Source organism: Sarcophilus harrisii, chromosome 5 (assembly GCF_902635505.1).
Source record: "Sarcophilus harrisii chromosome 5, mSarHar1.11, whole genome shotgun sequence".
Lineage (NCBI taxonomy): Eukaryota > Metazoa > Chordata > Mammalia > Dasyuromorphia > Dasyuridae > Sarcophilus > Sarcophilus harrisii.
Genome location: NC_045430.1, coordinates 53519260 through 53535312, shown reverse-complemented (window position 1 = coordinate 53535312; position 16053 = coordinate 53519260). Strand labels below are relative to the sequence as shown.

Below are 16053 nucleotides of genomic sequence, written 5' to 3'. Positions count from 1 at the left end.
AAACAAACAAACAAAAAAACCTAACCTGAGTAAATCCTAGCTGGAGAAGTCATCCTTGAATTTAGGAAAACTTGGTTTCATCTTCTACCTTGATAATCCTAGTTGGGTAATTGGCTTGGTATCTCTGGAGAGCTAACACAAGTGCCGATATTTATGGACTAAGGCAATTTCAATCCTGTCAATATCTCACCTACAAAATCACTGCTCCGGGGTTTTTTTGTTTGTTTTTTCTCAGGAAGTTGATATGCTTTTAATAAGAGTATTAATAAAATTGTCCCATTGTTGAGGTCTAGATTTGGGGTACCTAAGTGAAATTAGGGTTTAGTTGAGGTCTAGTGGCAGGTTTGGGGTACAGGGAGTCAAACAGAGCTCCCTTGCAACTCCCTTGGATTAGGCGCAAGGATATGGGGTAAATGAGGTCTAGTAGCGGCAGGAGTCCCTAATAAAGTAATTTATTGGCCCAGAGAGCTAGATTGATAAAAGAGGTTTATTATTGGGTTTGGAAGGAAGGAGATAGGTGAAGGTAGAGATAAGGAGGGCACTGGACAGAGGGTCCTCACGTGGCTAGCATATTTGGAATCCCTGCAAAGAGGAGTCCCAGTATGTCCCTTTTATAATGGGAGATATAGCCCGAGGGGCTTTTGGGTGTAGCCCCAAAGTTGGCTCAGAACTGAATGGGGCAGGGACAGGTCCGGATCTTCTATTGGAATTCAAAGGGACCAGGATTTGCGAGTCAAAGGGTAATTACATTCACTAGAGGGGTTTGGGAATCTTTCCCACATCACCATAAGTACCTGGTTACCAACCATTTTTTAAATTATTTTTTCCGTGGTCTGGGAAATTTTATTTTAAATCCATTTCAATTTTAAATCCATTTCAATTTTAATTCCATTTCAGCCTCATGGTTCCAGTTTTGCAATCACTTCCTCGGTTCCATTAGAAAAGTAGATGTGGAGTGTTGTAGCTCAGAAAAAGTTTTCTAGCATTAAAGCTATTCGGTGCACACGGTGACTGCAGTACTAGTGGGGCAGGTGACTGTCCTTTTCCACGCTTTTGGACAGAAGCGTCCTTGCTGGGGATGCTTGGTCAGGTGCTAGGAAAAGCCTGCAGGTTTTCCCTCTAGAAGCGGTCGGTCAGGACAAAGCCATCTGACGCCTGAGGAAGAACCCTTCCCCAGGGTAACCATGGCTGCAGCGCCGTTAAGGGGAGGAAGAGCGCTGAGGGCCCCGCCGGCCAGAAGGTGACCTCTGCACCCCAGGCTCCCGACGGCCTCGGGGGCAGGCCGGCCAAGGTCAGCCCTGCAAATTTTCTAGGTCAAAGCGGTTCCCACGGACTGCAACCCGGCCCTCGCCAGCCTGGGGGTGAGGCAGTTTGCGCTAGCCCGCGGGCACATCCAGACGTCAGCACGGACACCGGCAGACACATCCTCCGGCGCAGTGCAGCAGCAGCTCCGAACGCCCCAGCTCCGAGCCCGGGGAACTGAAGGAGAGGTGAGGGCGGGGGGCGGGGGGCGGGGGGCGGAAAACGGCCGCTGCGCACTGCGGCGCATGCGTACGGCGCGGAAAGCCCTCCGCGCCGGGCGAGGCTGGGGGCACGTCACGAGGCGGGTGGGAGATAGGACGGGGGAAGGGAAAGGGAGCAGGGGGGAGTGAGGCAAGCGCGCGGCGTCTTCGGAAGCTCGCGCCCGCCCTTCCCCCGGCCTCGCGCGCCCCGGGAGGGAGAAACGCTTTCTCCCGGCATGCAGCTGGGGGAGGGATTTAACACCAAGATGGCGGACAGCCCGGATGAGTACGAGAAAGAAGCGGGTTGTGTCCCCATTCTCCATCCCGAGGTGAGGAGCGGCGCTGAAACGGGGGCCTGAGGGAGGGGAGAGGCCCGGCCCGGCTCCCTCGCGGCCTCTTCCTCCCCCAGGCCTCTCTGTTCCCTGGCACTGTAGGAGCGAAGATGCGCGTCGGGGCGCTGGTCCTGGAGGAGGAGGAGGAGGAGGCGGAGAAAGGAGTGGGAGGCTCGGGCCGCGACCGGGACTGGGGGGTGGGGGGAGGGCGGGAAGAAGACGAGAGGGGGCGGCCGGGACCGACGGGGGTTGGGGGAAGCCGCGGGGAGGGAATCCTGGAGGGAAACGGCGGTGGCGAGGGGAAGGGGGAAGCTGGGAAGGAGGTGGGCCTGTTGTTGACAGCGGAGGCAGCTGAAGTCCCTTCGGAGAGGGAGGGGGAGGAGGAAGGAGAGAGAGGAAGAGGAAGGAGGAGGAGGGGGCGAAGAAGAGGAAGGAGGAGCGGAAGCTGCGTCTGGGGCTTTGACTTTTTCTCTCCAGGCCGAATGACAGCCAGACTTTAGGCTGCTGGGGGGCGGGGGGGAGATGTGAGTCGGGAAAAAGAACTTCATCAGCTTCACTTTGGACGGGTTATTCTAGGTAAAAAGGTGTAAATGACTCGTCAACTAGCTTTTATTAGGCTCCTGCTGTGTGTTAAGCGCTGGAAGAACTAAGAAAGGCAGAACTGCCTTCCTGCCCTCCGGTGCCACAATCATTAGTTTGGCACCCACAGTGTTCCAGATGTGGGCACAAAGAACTAGCTTTCCTGCCCTCAAGGTCAAAATGGATTTAATAGGAGGCTGGGCGACGCTTTCCAGTTTACGGGCACTACTGTATGCTAAGAGCTAAGTGCACAAAGGTTAGAAATACAGCCTTCTAGAAGTCGGGCCTAAAAAGCATTTATTAAGATCCAATAGGTGGTTTGCTCAGTACTAAGGGAGTGTGGGGTCCTAAGGAGGCAAGGAAAATTGCAACAGTTTTTGGCTTCCAGCTTTTAAAAACTTGGGGGATTGACTTTTCAGTTTGAGAGTTTGAGTTTGTGAAAAGTGCCCTTTTTAGGAGACCCGCCACATGTTTTTTTTAGATCTTCAACTTGTGAGTGAGCAGGTCCCTCACCCTCCCCTTAAGCCAATACTCTATACTTGTTTACCTCCTGCTGATCTTTATCTGAGCAGAACTTTAGCTGTCAGGAACAAGAATAACGGTAATAACTAAGCATTCATCTAGCTTTGAAGCTTTACAGAGCAATTGCCATAGATTATTTCATTTTTGATTCTCACAACTAGTGACTAATAATAATACATAATAGCTGAGATTTATGTAGAGCTATAAAATTGTTGCAATAACAATTATAGCTTTTATTCACCTAGAATTTTGAGATGGCTAAGTGGCACAATGGATAGAGTGCCTTTCCTGAAATGAGGAAGACTCATTTTCTTGAGTTTAAATCTGACCTCAGACACTTACTAGATGGGTGATTCAGAGCAAGTCACTCTTTGCCTCAGTTTCCCAGTCTGTAAAAGGAAATAATACGTTCCAATATTTCTGCCAAGAAAGCCCCAGTGTTAACACAAAGAGTAGGACACAACTGAAAAAAACACGGCAAATCTTATGTAGAATTAAGGTTTACATATTATTAACAGTAATAACCAGCATTTGTATGGGAGTTTTAGATTTGTAAAGCTTTTGACATATTGGGGAAAAACAATTATAGGAAAAGCATTTGTTTTGTTGACTGAAAAAACTTTAAAGCCTCTACATTTTAGTCTAGAATCATCCATTCTAGTCCAATTCTGCAAATATTAAATGCCTACTATATGCAGAATGTTTGTGCTAGGTATTAAGGATACAACTTCTGGGCCCGAGGAGGTTACCTAATAGTCAATTAAACAGAACGCACATTTATATGTTAAGCTTTAGGAAATAAGGATGACCCTTAAATTGAATTAAATATTTCTTTTCAGATTATTATGTATATTATTATTATGTCACCTCCTTTGGAGCCTAACCACTAACTTGCAATCTTTTAAGTCTTTAAGAAATGCCTAAACCATCATTATATACCTCAACAACGATACTGTATGAGGATGTATTCTGATGGAAGTGGATTTTTTCGACAAAGAGAAGATCTAACTCAGTTTCAATTGATCAAGGATGGATAGAAGCAGCTACACCCAAAGAAAGAACGCTAGGAAATGAATGTAAACTGCTTGCATTTTTGTTCTTCCCGGGTTATTTATACCTTCTAAATCCAATTCTCCCTGAGCAATAAGAGAATTGTTCGGTTCTGCATACATATATCTGAGATCTACTGTAACCTGTTTAACATGTATAGGACTGCTTGCCATCTGGGGGAGGGAGTGGAGGGAGAGAGGGGAAAAAGCAGAACAGAAGTGAGTGCAAGGGATAATGTTGTAAAAAATTACCCTGGAATGGGTTCTGTCAATAAAAAATTATTTAAAAAAAAAAAAAAAAAAAGAAATGCCTAGACCTCTGAGCAATTAAGTGATTTGCCTTTTCTCATACAAAGAGTATGCCTCAATGGTGAGACTTGTGTTCTGGCCTTCTGGCTCAAAGGCTGGCCCTCTACTATCCCAAGCTACCGTAGTCGCACATTCATGTTGTATTCTAGTAGAATACAAACTCCTGGACTATTTCATTCTCTCCCCCTTTCCTGTTATATCACCAGAGAGTAGTAGTGTGCTGTGCACACAGTAGATGCTTAACAAATGTTTGGAGTTTGATCTCAAACAGAAATGATTTGTGAAAAATGAAAATGGTAGCAGAAATTTATATTGTGTTTTAAGCTTTACAAAATACTTTAAATTACTTCATTTGATCCTAGCCACAGCCCAATGAGATAGTTAATACAAATAGTATTCTTACTTTACAGGTATGGAAACAGTCTCAGAGTAGTTATATAATTTGCATCATTAGTGGGATTTGAACCCAAGTTACTCATAACTCCAAGTGCAACATTCTTTTCAGTTTCTTAATGTTACAATTTCACATTTAAACTTTTCAAATAGAGAGCATAGTTCTTTATTAAAAGTTGGTCTTTCGACACTTCCTTGTATTCTTTAAGAAAAACAATAAATAAATGAATTATGGAAATCCAATAGATTCCATGTATCTGAATCTTTTTTAGGCATCTAACAGTCTTTTGTAACATACCATTGTAGACAATAATCAGAAATGGGCACTATATGATAGTATTTTGGGATGGATTCATAGGTGGTAAAATAGTCTTCACCAAAAAATATTGATCAATAGATGTTAAGATAGGAGCAAAGACTCGTCTCAAGTCCTGCCCTGGTGAGCATTTTGTTATTGACTTGGAAGAAAACATAGGAGGCATGCTTACCAAATTTTCAGTTCCCATGGCTGGATGACAGAATATGTTGGGTAACAGAATCCAGATTCACCAAACTATTAAGAAACTAAAATAAGGCCATATTGAATGAGACTGATTTATGCAACAAGTATTTATTACCTACCTTGTGCCAAAACATTCAAAGACAAAAACAATCCCTGCCTTCAAGAAGCTTTTATTACATGAAAGGGAAACATTCATAGAAAATTTAATTTAAAATAAATACAAGAGAATGATAATAAGACACTGGGAATAGTGGGAATCTGGATTGACTTGTAGCATTAGATAACATTTAATCTTACTTAGCTTTGAAGGAAGCTAGGAGTTCTAAGGTGGAAGTGGAGAGGGAGCTTATCATTGTGATTGGTCCCTCATTTTATAGAGGGCTGGTGATATCACTGGTGATGCCTTCACTTGCACAGAATTAGTTTCAAAAGTCTGACATGACTGAAACGATTGAACAACAAAAGGGAGCTAATTACATTCATCAGGGAAAGCCTCTGGAAAATATTCATGTAGGATATCAAAAAGGTTCAACTTGGCAGGAATGTAGAATGCATGAAAAAAAGTAAGGTGAACTAAATCTGGAAAGGTAAGCAAAAATGCAAATTGTGGAGGAAGACCTGAATTCAGTTCTCATCAAAGATTCATGGAATTCTGGGCAAATCATTTAACTTTTCTATAATTCATATTCTTATCCTACATAAGTTTGTATTTGATTCTGAAAGCAAGAGAGATTCTTGAAAAGGGACAGACTTATGTCATAAGATTATCAATTTGACAGATAATTGGGGAATGCATTGAAAAGGGACAGTGGGTGAAAACAGGCAACCTGATTAGGAGAATTTTGCAATAGTCCACACAAGAGATGATTGGGTCCCAAACCAGAAGACTGTGAATCGAGAGGAGGAAATAGAATCTAAAACTTGTCAGCTGTTATGATTGATGAGAAACAGGGAAAAGTAAAAGATGATATTAGTATCTTAGAACATTAGGTTAAGGGGGGCAATTTAGGGCATATAATGTGTTCTGCTTTCGGACATATTTATTTTAAGATCCAGTTAAAGATGCCCAAATGGCAGCTGGTTATATAATACTGAAATTCAAGAGAGATATGGTTTAGATGAGAAATATATGAATGTTTTGCATAAAGATAATTGAACTCAATGGAAATGATTAAGATCACTAGTAAAGAATGTAGAGAGAAAATAGGGATAAATAAATATAAGGGACTGCACTAGGTTTCCTAAATTTTTAGTGCCAAGTACAAGATAGGGGAGGATTGGTTAGAAAATAAGTTTGTGTTTGGGGGGAAAAAAACTTTAAAGATTTTATTTGATGGCAGGATGAGGCTAAGTATGAGTCAGTTGGATTAGAAGAACTTGAGTGTTCAGAGTAAAGGTGATAATTGATTTCTGAGCTGATCACATATCAGAGAACATACAACATTTAACTTCAAAGTATCTCACTGACAAACCAGACTATGTCCATAGATATTCAGCCATCCTATTTAGGGATTCTAATACCTTCTATAGGAATCATTAAAAACAAACAAATCTGTAGATGTTTGATCTAGACATTTAACATTTGCACTAAGGGGCAATCTCTATTAGAGTTACCTTTGAATAATACTCAGGTTCACTTCTTGTCTCTGATATGTGCTGGTTGCGTAACATTGGGAAAACTTTTTAACCTCTTTAGGGTAAGCAGGTAACTCTTTTTAAGTTGTTGATCTTTTTTTGTGAAAGAAATTTTTCTTACTTGGAAGTTGTCTTTGACAGTGAAATCATAAGGTTTGTCCCCTCAAAAAAAGATCGTGGATAGAGAACTGGAGAGGTCCTTAAAGGCCATATAATTCAAATCCATCATTTTACAGAGGAGAAAATAGAAGCCCAGAAAGATTAAGGCACTTTGCCAAGGTTACACAGGTAGTGACAGGGGGCAAGATTTGAGCCCAGGTCCTGTGATTTTAGTACTGGTGCTCTTTCCTCTATGATAATTATTTTACTTCAGTTGTTCTTTTGATTGTAGTTAAATGTTGTTTTCTCCACATTACAAATCAGGAAACTGAGCCTCAGAGAACTTGTCACTTACCCAAAAAAGAAATAAGCAAGTGTGTTAAGTTGACTCAGAAATAGAATCTATAGAGAGTCATTACAGCTGTCTTACGAAAATGGAGAGACTTCATAGGATAGAACTGTCTTAAATTATTTGAAGGGCTGTCATGTTGAAGAGGAATGAGACCTATTTTGGACTATGGACTTATTGAGTGTTGGTACTGAATTTTATCCAAACTTTCTAGCTCTTCCAGACACATAATTCTCTGCTTACATTAAGAACTTAAGAAGTTGATTGAATAATCTATGCTTCTGTAGAACAGCTTGGCATAGTCAATGGGAGAATACTTTGACTTAAGTCTCATGCTTTGTGATTCACAAGCTATATGATCCTCATAGACCAGACCTCCTTTAATTCCACAATGATGATGTTATGTCTTCTCTGGACCTCAGTTTCTTCATCTGTAGAAATGGATTGGGAACTAGTGATTTTGACTACATCTTAACTCTGTCACTTGCTACCTCAGTGATGACTTTGGTCAAGTAACTTCCCCTTTCTCAGTCTCAATTTTTATCTGTAAAGTGAGGGGAGTAAATGAGATGGCCACTAAGGACCTTTCCAACTTTAAATCTGTAACTACTCAAGATAATTAATTAGCCCTTTAATTGTCTTTCCAAGATGTAATAAAGAAAATGAGAACCTGGAAATGAAGCCTAAAGAGTTGAATCCAGCCAATCTGATAAGATCACCAAGAGAGAACCTATAGAGAGAATAGGGATAAATGTAAGATGGAACATTAGCTAAAACTTAGTATATATTTTACCTTTTGATTTGCAGAAGTTTGTTGATAAATAAAAAAGTTAAGGATAGGTAGCTATAAAGTACTTTATTCCATTAAGTCCATTTGGAGGACGAATGGGTGGGCATTCCTTCTTGTTGCCAGTCACCAATCTCTCTTTCTTCAAGGTTCATTTCATCAGTTTAAGCTACCCTATCCAGATCCTTGTTCTTGAACTAACTGATCTTCAAATCATTCTCTTTTCTTTTTGAAGTATGGCAACAAACTTAATCTTTCTTTCCACTCCCTCTCTCTTTCTCTCATACTTGATAACCTTAATATACACATTTTTTATGGTTCTCAGTATCTTGGTAGTTTTCCATTTTCAGAGAGAAGAATACTTTGCTGTTTAATAAATAATTTAATAATTTTCATACTGCTATAAAAAAATAGCCATAAGTATTTGTCTTAAGATAAGAGAATAGTAATATTACAGTAGTATTTGGCATTTATATGTTTAATGTGTGAATATATTGACCAGCTAGATTCGTGGATTTTTTTATCTACTAGAGCAGTACACAAAACTTTTACTATTAAAAGTTAAAACTTATGCACATTTGTTTTATTGGGGCAGTTGGGATTAAGTGACTTACTCAGGGTCACACAGATATTACAGGTCAAGTATCTGAGGCTGAATTTGAATTCAGCTTCTGACTTCTGAGCAGGTGCACTATACACTGCACCACTTACGTGCTTTAAATCTGCATTTTCAGAAAATACTTTTCCTGTTTTTCTTCCTCCCTCTCTCCCACTCACTAGCTTACATTTTAATTAGCTGAGAGATGTGGAGTTTAGGCTGCTAGTATGTGTAGGACAGTGAAACAAATAAGTTAGTCTGTAATATAATTTTGTTTGATAAACAAATCTAGAAAGATTGGAGAAATATCATCTTTTTATAAACATTTGCTTTTCTGTGAATTTACTGGATTGCTAATTTTTTTCTTCCTATTCACTTGTAACATATTTTCCCTAGTAATAGACTATAATTTCCTTGACTTTAGAGACTGTGATACTTTTATAATTATATCTTTGTGTTTAGAATGGTATGTACAGTGGCATTTAAATTAAACTTGTTGATTGATGGATTGTTTGAGTTCTTGGAGGCTGTGCCAATAGAGTAAGAATCTCTGGGGGCTCCTCTGGCAGTTGGAATAGTTTCAGTTACAAATCTAGTGATAGACTAAGTCACATGTTGTCCAAGGGACAGCATCCCTACCTCTCAAGAGGCTTATTTATCAGGTTAAACATGAGTGACATTTTCTTCTTTACTAAGTTATAGAGAATATATATTGGAAAATACTATAGATCTTTGAAGTATTAAAGTATGCATTCAATTATCATCTGTACATAGACGGCTTCTATAGTTGTATATCCAATTGTATTTCTCCTAATACTACTACTAACTTATTAGACCCTTTTAGTGCTCTAATAGCTCTGACAAACTGTTATTAATCAGGGGCAGATTTGAATTGATAGAAAGTTTCCTTAAATAAGTTCCATACACCAATGAAATGACAGGTCCTTCTTACACACACACACACACACACACACACACACACACACTTACTTTCTTTCTTCTGTGGTAGAAAGTAAGCTCCTTGGAAGCAAAGATTGTTTTGTTTTTATTCGTCAAGTATTTATTAAGAATTTAGTATGTGCCAGGCATTGTGCTTAATGTTGGGGATACAAAAATGGGTAAAAACAATGTCTCCACCCATATGTAGCTTACATTCTAATGAGGGAAACAATATGCAAATGATTATGTACATATAAAATTTAGGCAAAGTAGATGGAGAGTAATCTCAACAGGTATTAGTAATGGAGAAACTAGATAAGCACTGGAAGAAGGATGGATTCTAGCAAAGTCTTGAGGTCAGCAGGGTAGGATAGCCAGAGTCAAAGCAAAGGCATGATGGAATCAGAAGGTGAAGTGTGCAAGGAACAGCAACTAGCCCTGTTTAACTTGATAGTATAGTTCTTCATAGAGGAGAGTAAAGTTTAAGAATTGTTGTTGTTTGTCCTTCGTTCTAGAAGAAGACCATGACATCAGGGAGGTGATGCCATGACATGCAAATGAATTGGATTTGAGTGAGAGAGGGCTGGGCAAGGTCACCTGCCTCACATTCCCTTTCAGAGCCATTTGGGTTTTGTGGCAATATACTGATTAAGATGACTGAACATGACCCTAGATGAAATGGGAGATCTTGGCCTTTTTAAGCTAAGATCTTCAATAGATCTCAGTTTCACTGAGACTTTTTCCATTCATTGGTTAACATATATATATATATATATATATATATATATGCTAAAATATGAATCCCAGCATGGTCACAAGTTGGTTGAAGCTATCACAGTCAAGTTGACATTAAGGGTCATAAGATTCCTATTGGTCTGCTCCTATTGGACAGGTGATTAGTCTGGAAGTATAAAAGTATTTTGGGGGGGACTTTCCATGCAGTTGTGATCTCTTCCATGCTGGGCATTGTTATCGTCATAAGACAAAATAAGAATTCTATTCTTATTTTGGGGTTTAGTTAAACTTAGTTAAGCAAGTGAACTTAGAATCTGCAGCTCACAGCTCTGGGGCCTTATATGAGTCTATGAAATTGGTTAATACAGATTGGAATAGAGTAGGGGTCCAAAATAAATCCTCTAGTTCATCTACTGTTATTTCTTTCACCTCCCACCTTGCCTCAGGGCAGATAGGTGATATAGAGTGCTGGAATCAGGAAAACTCGTCTTTCTGAGTTTAAATTTGGCCTGAAACACAGGTCACACAATTACCTGGAGCAAATCACTCAGCTCCGTTCAGTATAGTTTTTTAATCTGTAAAATGAGCTCGAGAAGGAAATCTAAAACCTTTGTCTTTGCCAAGAAAACCCCAAATGGGGTCATGAAGAGTCAGAGAAGAATGAAAAATAACAACAACAAAAACAAAATTGTCTTTCTCAGATAAGATTGTAGTAAGGAAAATGCAAAAAGAGAGCTGAGCAGAACAGGTTTTTTTTGTTTTGCTATTTAGTAAATTTGGCTCTGGAACTTTAGGAAATAATTCTTAGGGTCGATAGGTTGAACCTCTATGCTGTGGAATTATGACATATTTAGCCCTGAAAATGTTAAAAAACTAATGTACTTCCTCCCCCCCCCCTTTTTTTTTTTTTGCATGAGTGAGGGACTGTTGGTATGAATATTATTGCATATATTTTTAGATATAGTTGATGTACTAATGGTTTTACTGAACTACTTTTCTTTTTTCTCTTATATTATTGAATAGTAGAAGGGAAAACTGTATGCTCATTGTATAAAAACCAAAAGTATCAAAAACTTTAAAAAGTGAGGTCAGAATGGCTGGTGAAATTCTTTCAGGATACTGCCAGAGAGAACTCTGAGAAATTTAGAGATTCATAGCCTGGATTTTGTAATGTGGGGATTAAGATTGTCCAACCTACAATAAAAGAAATTGAAGTAGAACCCTGAGCTAGTGGCAATTAAAAGGTCTTTGGTCCCCTTTGGTGATATGGACCTCAAATCTTCGCAATCTGAGATGTCCCCTGCTTTCAGGACCTTGTATTTATAGAGTTTGCAACCAAATATGCAAAAATGCCATGGTAAAATACAGAATCTCATTGATTGACATAGGATGCTAGGTCAGCAGAGAGCTGAATTGAAGTAAGGAATATCTCCATTGATTAAGTGGTTTTAAGATAGATGGGCCTCTTATGTTAGGCAGGAAGAGATGGTATATGCTCCAAGACCAAATCAGGATGTGTGTGGGAGTACTTTCCATACTGTGCCACCATACATGTTTGGTTTTGTTATGGAATATGAGCAAAACAGGATGGAGATATCTTTGTCAGCTCCTTAGTGGTAACAAGTAATGAACATTAATATTAAAATTTGAGGCTTCTTTAAAGCCCATGTGTTAGGATCTATATTCCTATGTTACATATACAAAGAATGGATTAATATATTGCTTCCTTATACCTCTTATTAGATGATTGACTAAATATGTATTACTAGATGACTATATTAAAATAATTATTAACAATCATTAGCCCTTATAAAATCATATTTCACTGACTAATACTGATTGAGTAGGGGTCCTCAATGAATCATTTCTTTCAATACTCTAGAATTTGGGAGGGTGTTGATTGTTGAAGCATTTCTTATGAAGTTGAAGTATAGGAGGAAGACAGTTTATCAGATTGAAGAGAAGGAGTACTTTCATTTTCAGCATTAGTATGTAAAATTCTCTTAGTAGTTATCTCTATTCCCTTTCTCTGGGATCCTTTTCTGGTAGAGCCGCTATAGAAAAAAGTGAGATAGGCATCTTTCTCCAATGGAAAAGCTGCAGCAGCAATTGGATGAGTTTATATAATTATTCAGGACTTATCTTGCATATGTTTGTGATGATTTAGAGAAGTAGTTTAGATTTTCAGAACCTTGTAGAATCTGCATTCAACTATAAATTGAGGAGATTGGGAATAATAGGAGAAAATAGCTGTTTTCTTCATTTTTCCTAGAAAAGTTTGTCAAGGCCAGGGAGAAATGAAAAGATGAGTTAACCAGTTTTGGATTGCCTTTCTTTTCTTTCTTTTCTTTTCTTTCTTTTCTTTCTTTTCTTTCTTTCTTTCTACTTTTTATTGACAGAACCCATGCCAGGGTAATTTTTTACAGCATTATCCCTTGCACTCACTTCTGTTCCGATTTTTCCCCTCCCTCCGTCCACCCTCTCCCCAAGATGGCAAGCAGTCCTCTACATGTTAAATAGGTTACAGTATATCTTAGATACAATATATGTGTGCAGAACTGAACAGTTCTCATTGCTCAGGGAGAATTGGATTTAGAAGGTATAAATAACCCAGGAAGAAAAACAAAAATGCAAGCAGTTTACATTCATTTCTTAGTGTTCTTTTTTTGGATGTAGCTGCTTCTGTCCATCCTTGATCAATTGAAACTGTGTTAGATCTACTCTTTGTTGAAGAAATCCACTTCCATCAGAATACAAACAGGGCTGCCACAAACATTTTGGCACATACAAGTCCCTTTCCCTTCTTTAGTATCTCTTTGGGGTATAAGCCCAGTAGAAACACTGCTGGATCAAAGGGTATGCACAGTTTGATTGCCCATTTTTCTTGGTGACCATGGCTGATTTGGAAGGAAGTGTATGGATGACAACTTGTATGTTGTGCTGGTAGATCCTTTTTCCGGTATGGGTTGAAATAGATGGCCACCAAAGTCTCTTCTAATTCTTAAATTGTGTGATTGATCTTGTGCTTATTGCTGATAATTATGTTTTTTTTTCCCCTCCAAGAAATAACGAAACTTGAATGCCTTATGATTTATGCATTTGGTTCAGTGTTTATTCTCAGAGTAGCCTCACTAAAGGAACAGTTGCTTACAATCCCACCATAATTCTGACCTGCTAATACGAATGTTACATAAATACCATGCAGAGGCACAAGCTGCTTCATCTTGATGTAATCAGTGAATTGTCATTGGAAAAAGGAAGCATTTGGTGTTCCTCACTAGGGAATCCCTCTTCCATTTGTACTTTGCCCTAAATTTCCCCCATGACAGTGGCAGACACCTTAGGCAAACAGATGTCTCCCTGTTTTATGGATTTTAATAATCAAAGGGTTAGGAAACAAAGCTGTCTTTATCGGGCCTTTCAAGAAATCTTTAATATTGGAGGTACCTTGGTAGAGAATTTTTAAGGGCTGTATTTTGTTCTATCAAATCAAAAATTTTGTTAGAACCAACAAACAATTAAAATCTTGTATTTTTTTTTAATTAAAAAAAGGCCTTATGTAATTTTTTAGACACTGAATGTATGATTTCCATGTGAACTAGGGACCTTCTAGTGTTATAAATCCTTTTATCAATGAATATTGATTATTCTGTGATTTTTTTTCATCTTACAAGCCAGATGACTTGCCAAGGTTACAAAGCCAGTATTTGTGAGAGACTGGACTTGAACCAACCAGGTCTTACCCTGTCCAAGGTTGTCTTTGTAATCATTATGCAACTCAAGTCTGAGATTTTGTCTTGTTCTTGTTAACTGACAAAATTTAAAACAGCCAATGCGCTATGCTATTTTGAAAAACTTTTTTTGTTCCTTTTTTAATATTTTCAAGGATAATGTATCATATAAATTCTCATAAAGGTTTTTAAAAATATTAAAATATCACTGACATTCTCCTGGGGAGGGGAAGAGGGCAGAAGGACAGGAGGGGAGTTCAACTGGATGTTATAGCAGCCTATTCAGGGCTACGGTTGCAATTGGGAATCTTGGGTTCTCCTGCCACCTCTACCTGGGCTCCCACTGCTCCTGTTCTTGCTGCTTCTCCTGTTTCTGAGCATGCCAGCCACACTGTGCCTATTTCATTACTACTGTTTTGGGAACTGGCAGACTCCACATTGCAGCCACATTATCCTACAGGAACTGTTTCCATCTGCACACCCTCAATGTTCTTATGCATTTCAGCCTTAGCTGGGGAGTTGCTGCCCATGGCTAAAGCAATAGCAGAGGCAATAGGGACTGGGCACTATACCTGACTGACCTCACATCCCTAGTGCTCAACCAAGACAACAACCCAAACGCAATTAATATAGAGAAAGCATCAAGTGCTGAAGCATTTTTTTTCCCCATTGAAATGCATTGAATACGAAACTAAAAGAGTTTCTAAGCAGACAATTGAGAAGGTTCCAGGCTATTAAAAAACTACTATGTTCCAAGCACTCTGCTATGTATTGGGGATATAATTTAAAAAAAACACTGTTCTGCCTTGGAGTTGCTTATAATCTAACCGGAATGGACAATACAGAAAAGAAAGCTGGAAAGGGGATAGGCAGGATGGGACTCGAGGGGATTTGGCTCTTGTTCAGAGGAGTTGAAACCAAGCAGAGCTTCAGCTGGAAAGTGGAATGAATTGTAAAACTATCCTCTATAAAGCAAAACTTTGAGAAGAATTTAATGTTCCACTTTCCATGTCTGACTTTGTCACTCCCCTTTTCAGTAAACTCCAAAGTCTCCTTGTTAACTCCAACATGTAATACTTGTAATTTAACTTGTAATAAGTAACTTGTTTAAAAAAAAAAAAAAGAAAGCTTGTAACATAATTCCTATATATAATACTTGTTTTGGTGTTCAGAGCCTTTTATGACCAGCTCCCACTCCCCCACCTCACTTTCCTCATACTTTATACATATAAATGCATCATTTATGATTTAGTGACAGTAGTTTTCTTATTACTTGAGCAAGTCACTCCATTTCCCAACTCTAGAAGACTCCCGACTTCCAATTTTGTTTTGTCCCCCCATTTAACATTCACTTAAAAAAAAAATTGAATTACAAATTTTGTCTTCCTGGTCCTTTCCAAGGCAGCCAACATAGGTTATATACACAAATACATTAATACATACACAGACATATTAAAACACATTTCCATGTTAGTTATGTGAAAGAAGAATGAGAATAAAAGGGGAAAACCATGAGAAAGAAAAAAATAACAAAAAATGGAAATAGTATGCTTTGATTTGTAGTCAGATTCTGTAATTCTTTCTTTGGATATGGGTAGCACTTGACATCATGAATCTTTTTGAATTGTCTTGGATCATTGTATCGCTGAGAAGAGCTAAGTCTGTTATAGTTGATCATCACACAATGTTGTTGTTATGGTATGTTTTCTTGCTTCTGGTTACTTTACTCATCATCAGTTTTTGTTAGTCTTTCCAGGGTTTTCTGAAATTGGTCTGTAAACCATTTCTTATACCACAACTTTATCATCCATTCCCCAGTTGATGGATATCCCCTCAATTTCCATTTCTTTACCATTACAAAAAGAACTGCTGTAAATATTTTGTATGTGTGAATCCTTTTGCCTTTTTTATGATCTTTTTGGAATACAGACCTACTAATACTGAATTGAAAGTTATGCACAGTTTGATTCCCCTTTGGGCATAGTTCCAAAT

The 16053-nt window shown here is 38.9% G+C and overlaps 1 protein-coding gene across 2 annotated transcripts in view; it reads left to right on the top strand.

Annotated features, from left to right (window-relative positions):
- The first annotated feature begins 1594 nt into the window (after positions 1–1594).
- ZDHHC17 (zinc finger DHHC-type palmitoyltransferase 17) overlaps positions 1595–16053 on the top strand; it is a 94331-nt gene continuing 79872 nt past the window's right edge. The window contains exon 1 of one of the 2 annotated variants that reach the window (XM_012550484.3): positions 1595–1831. In XM_012550484.3, coding sequence (XP_012405938.3) covers positions 1739–1831 — 93 coding nt within the window. In that variant the 5' untranslated portion in view covers positions 1595–1738. The remainder of the gene's footprint in view (positions 1832–16053) is intronic. The other variant, XM_031941250.1, reaches the window with a different exon arrangement.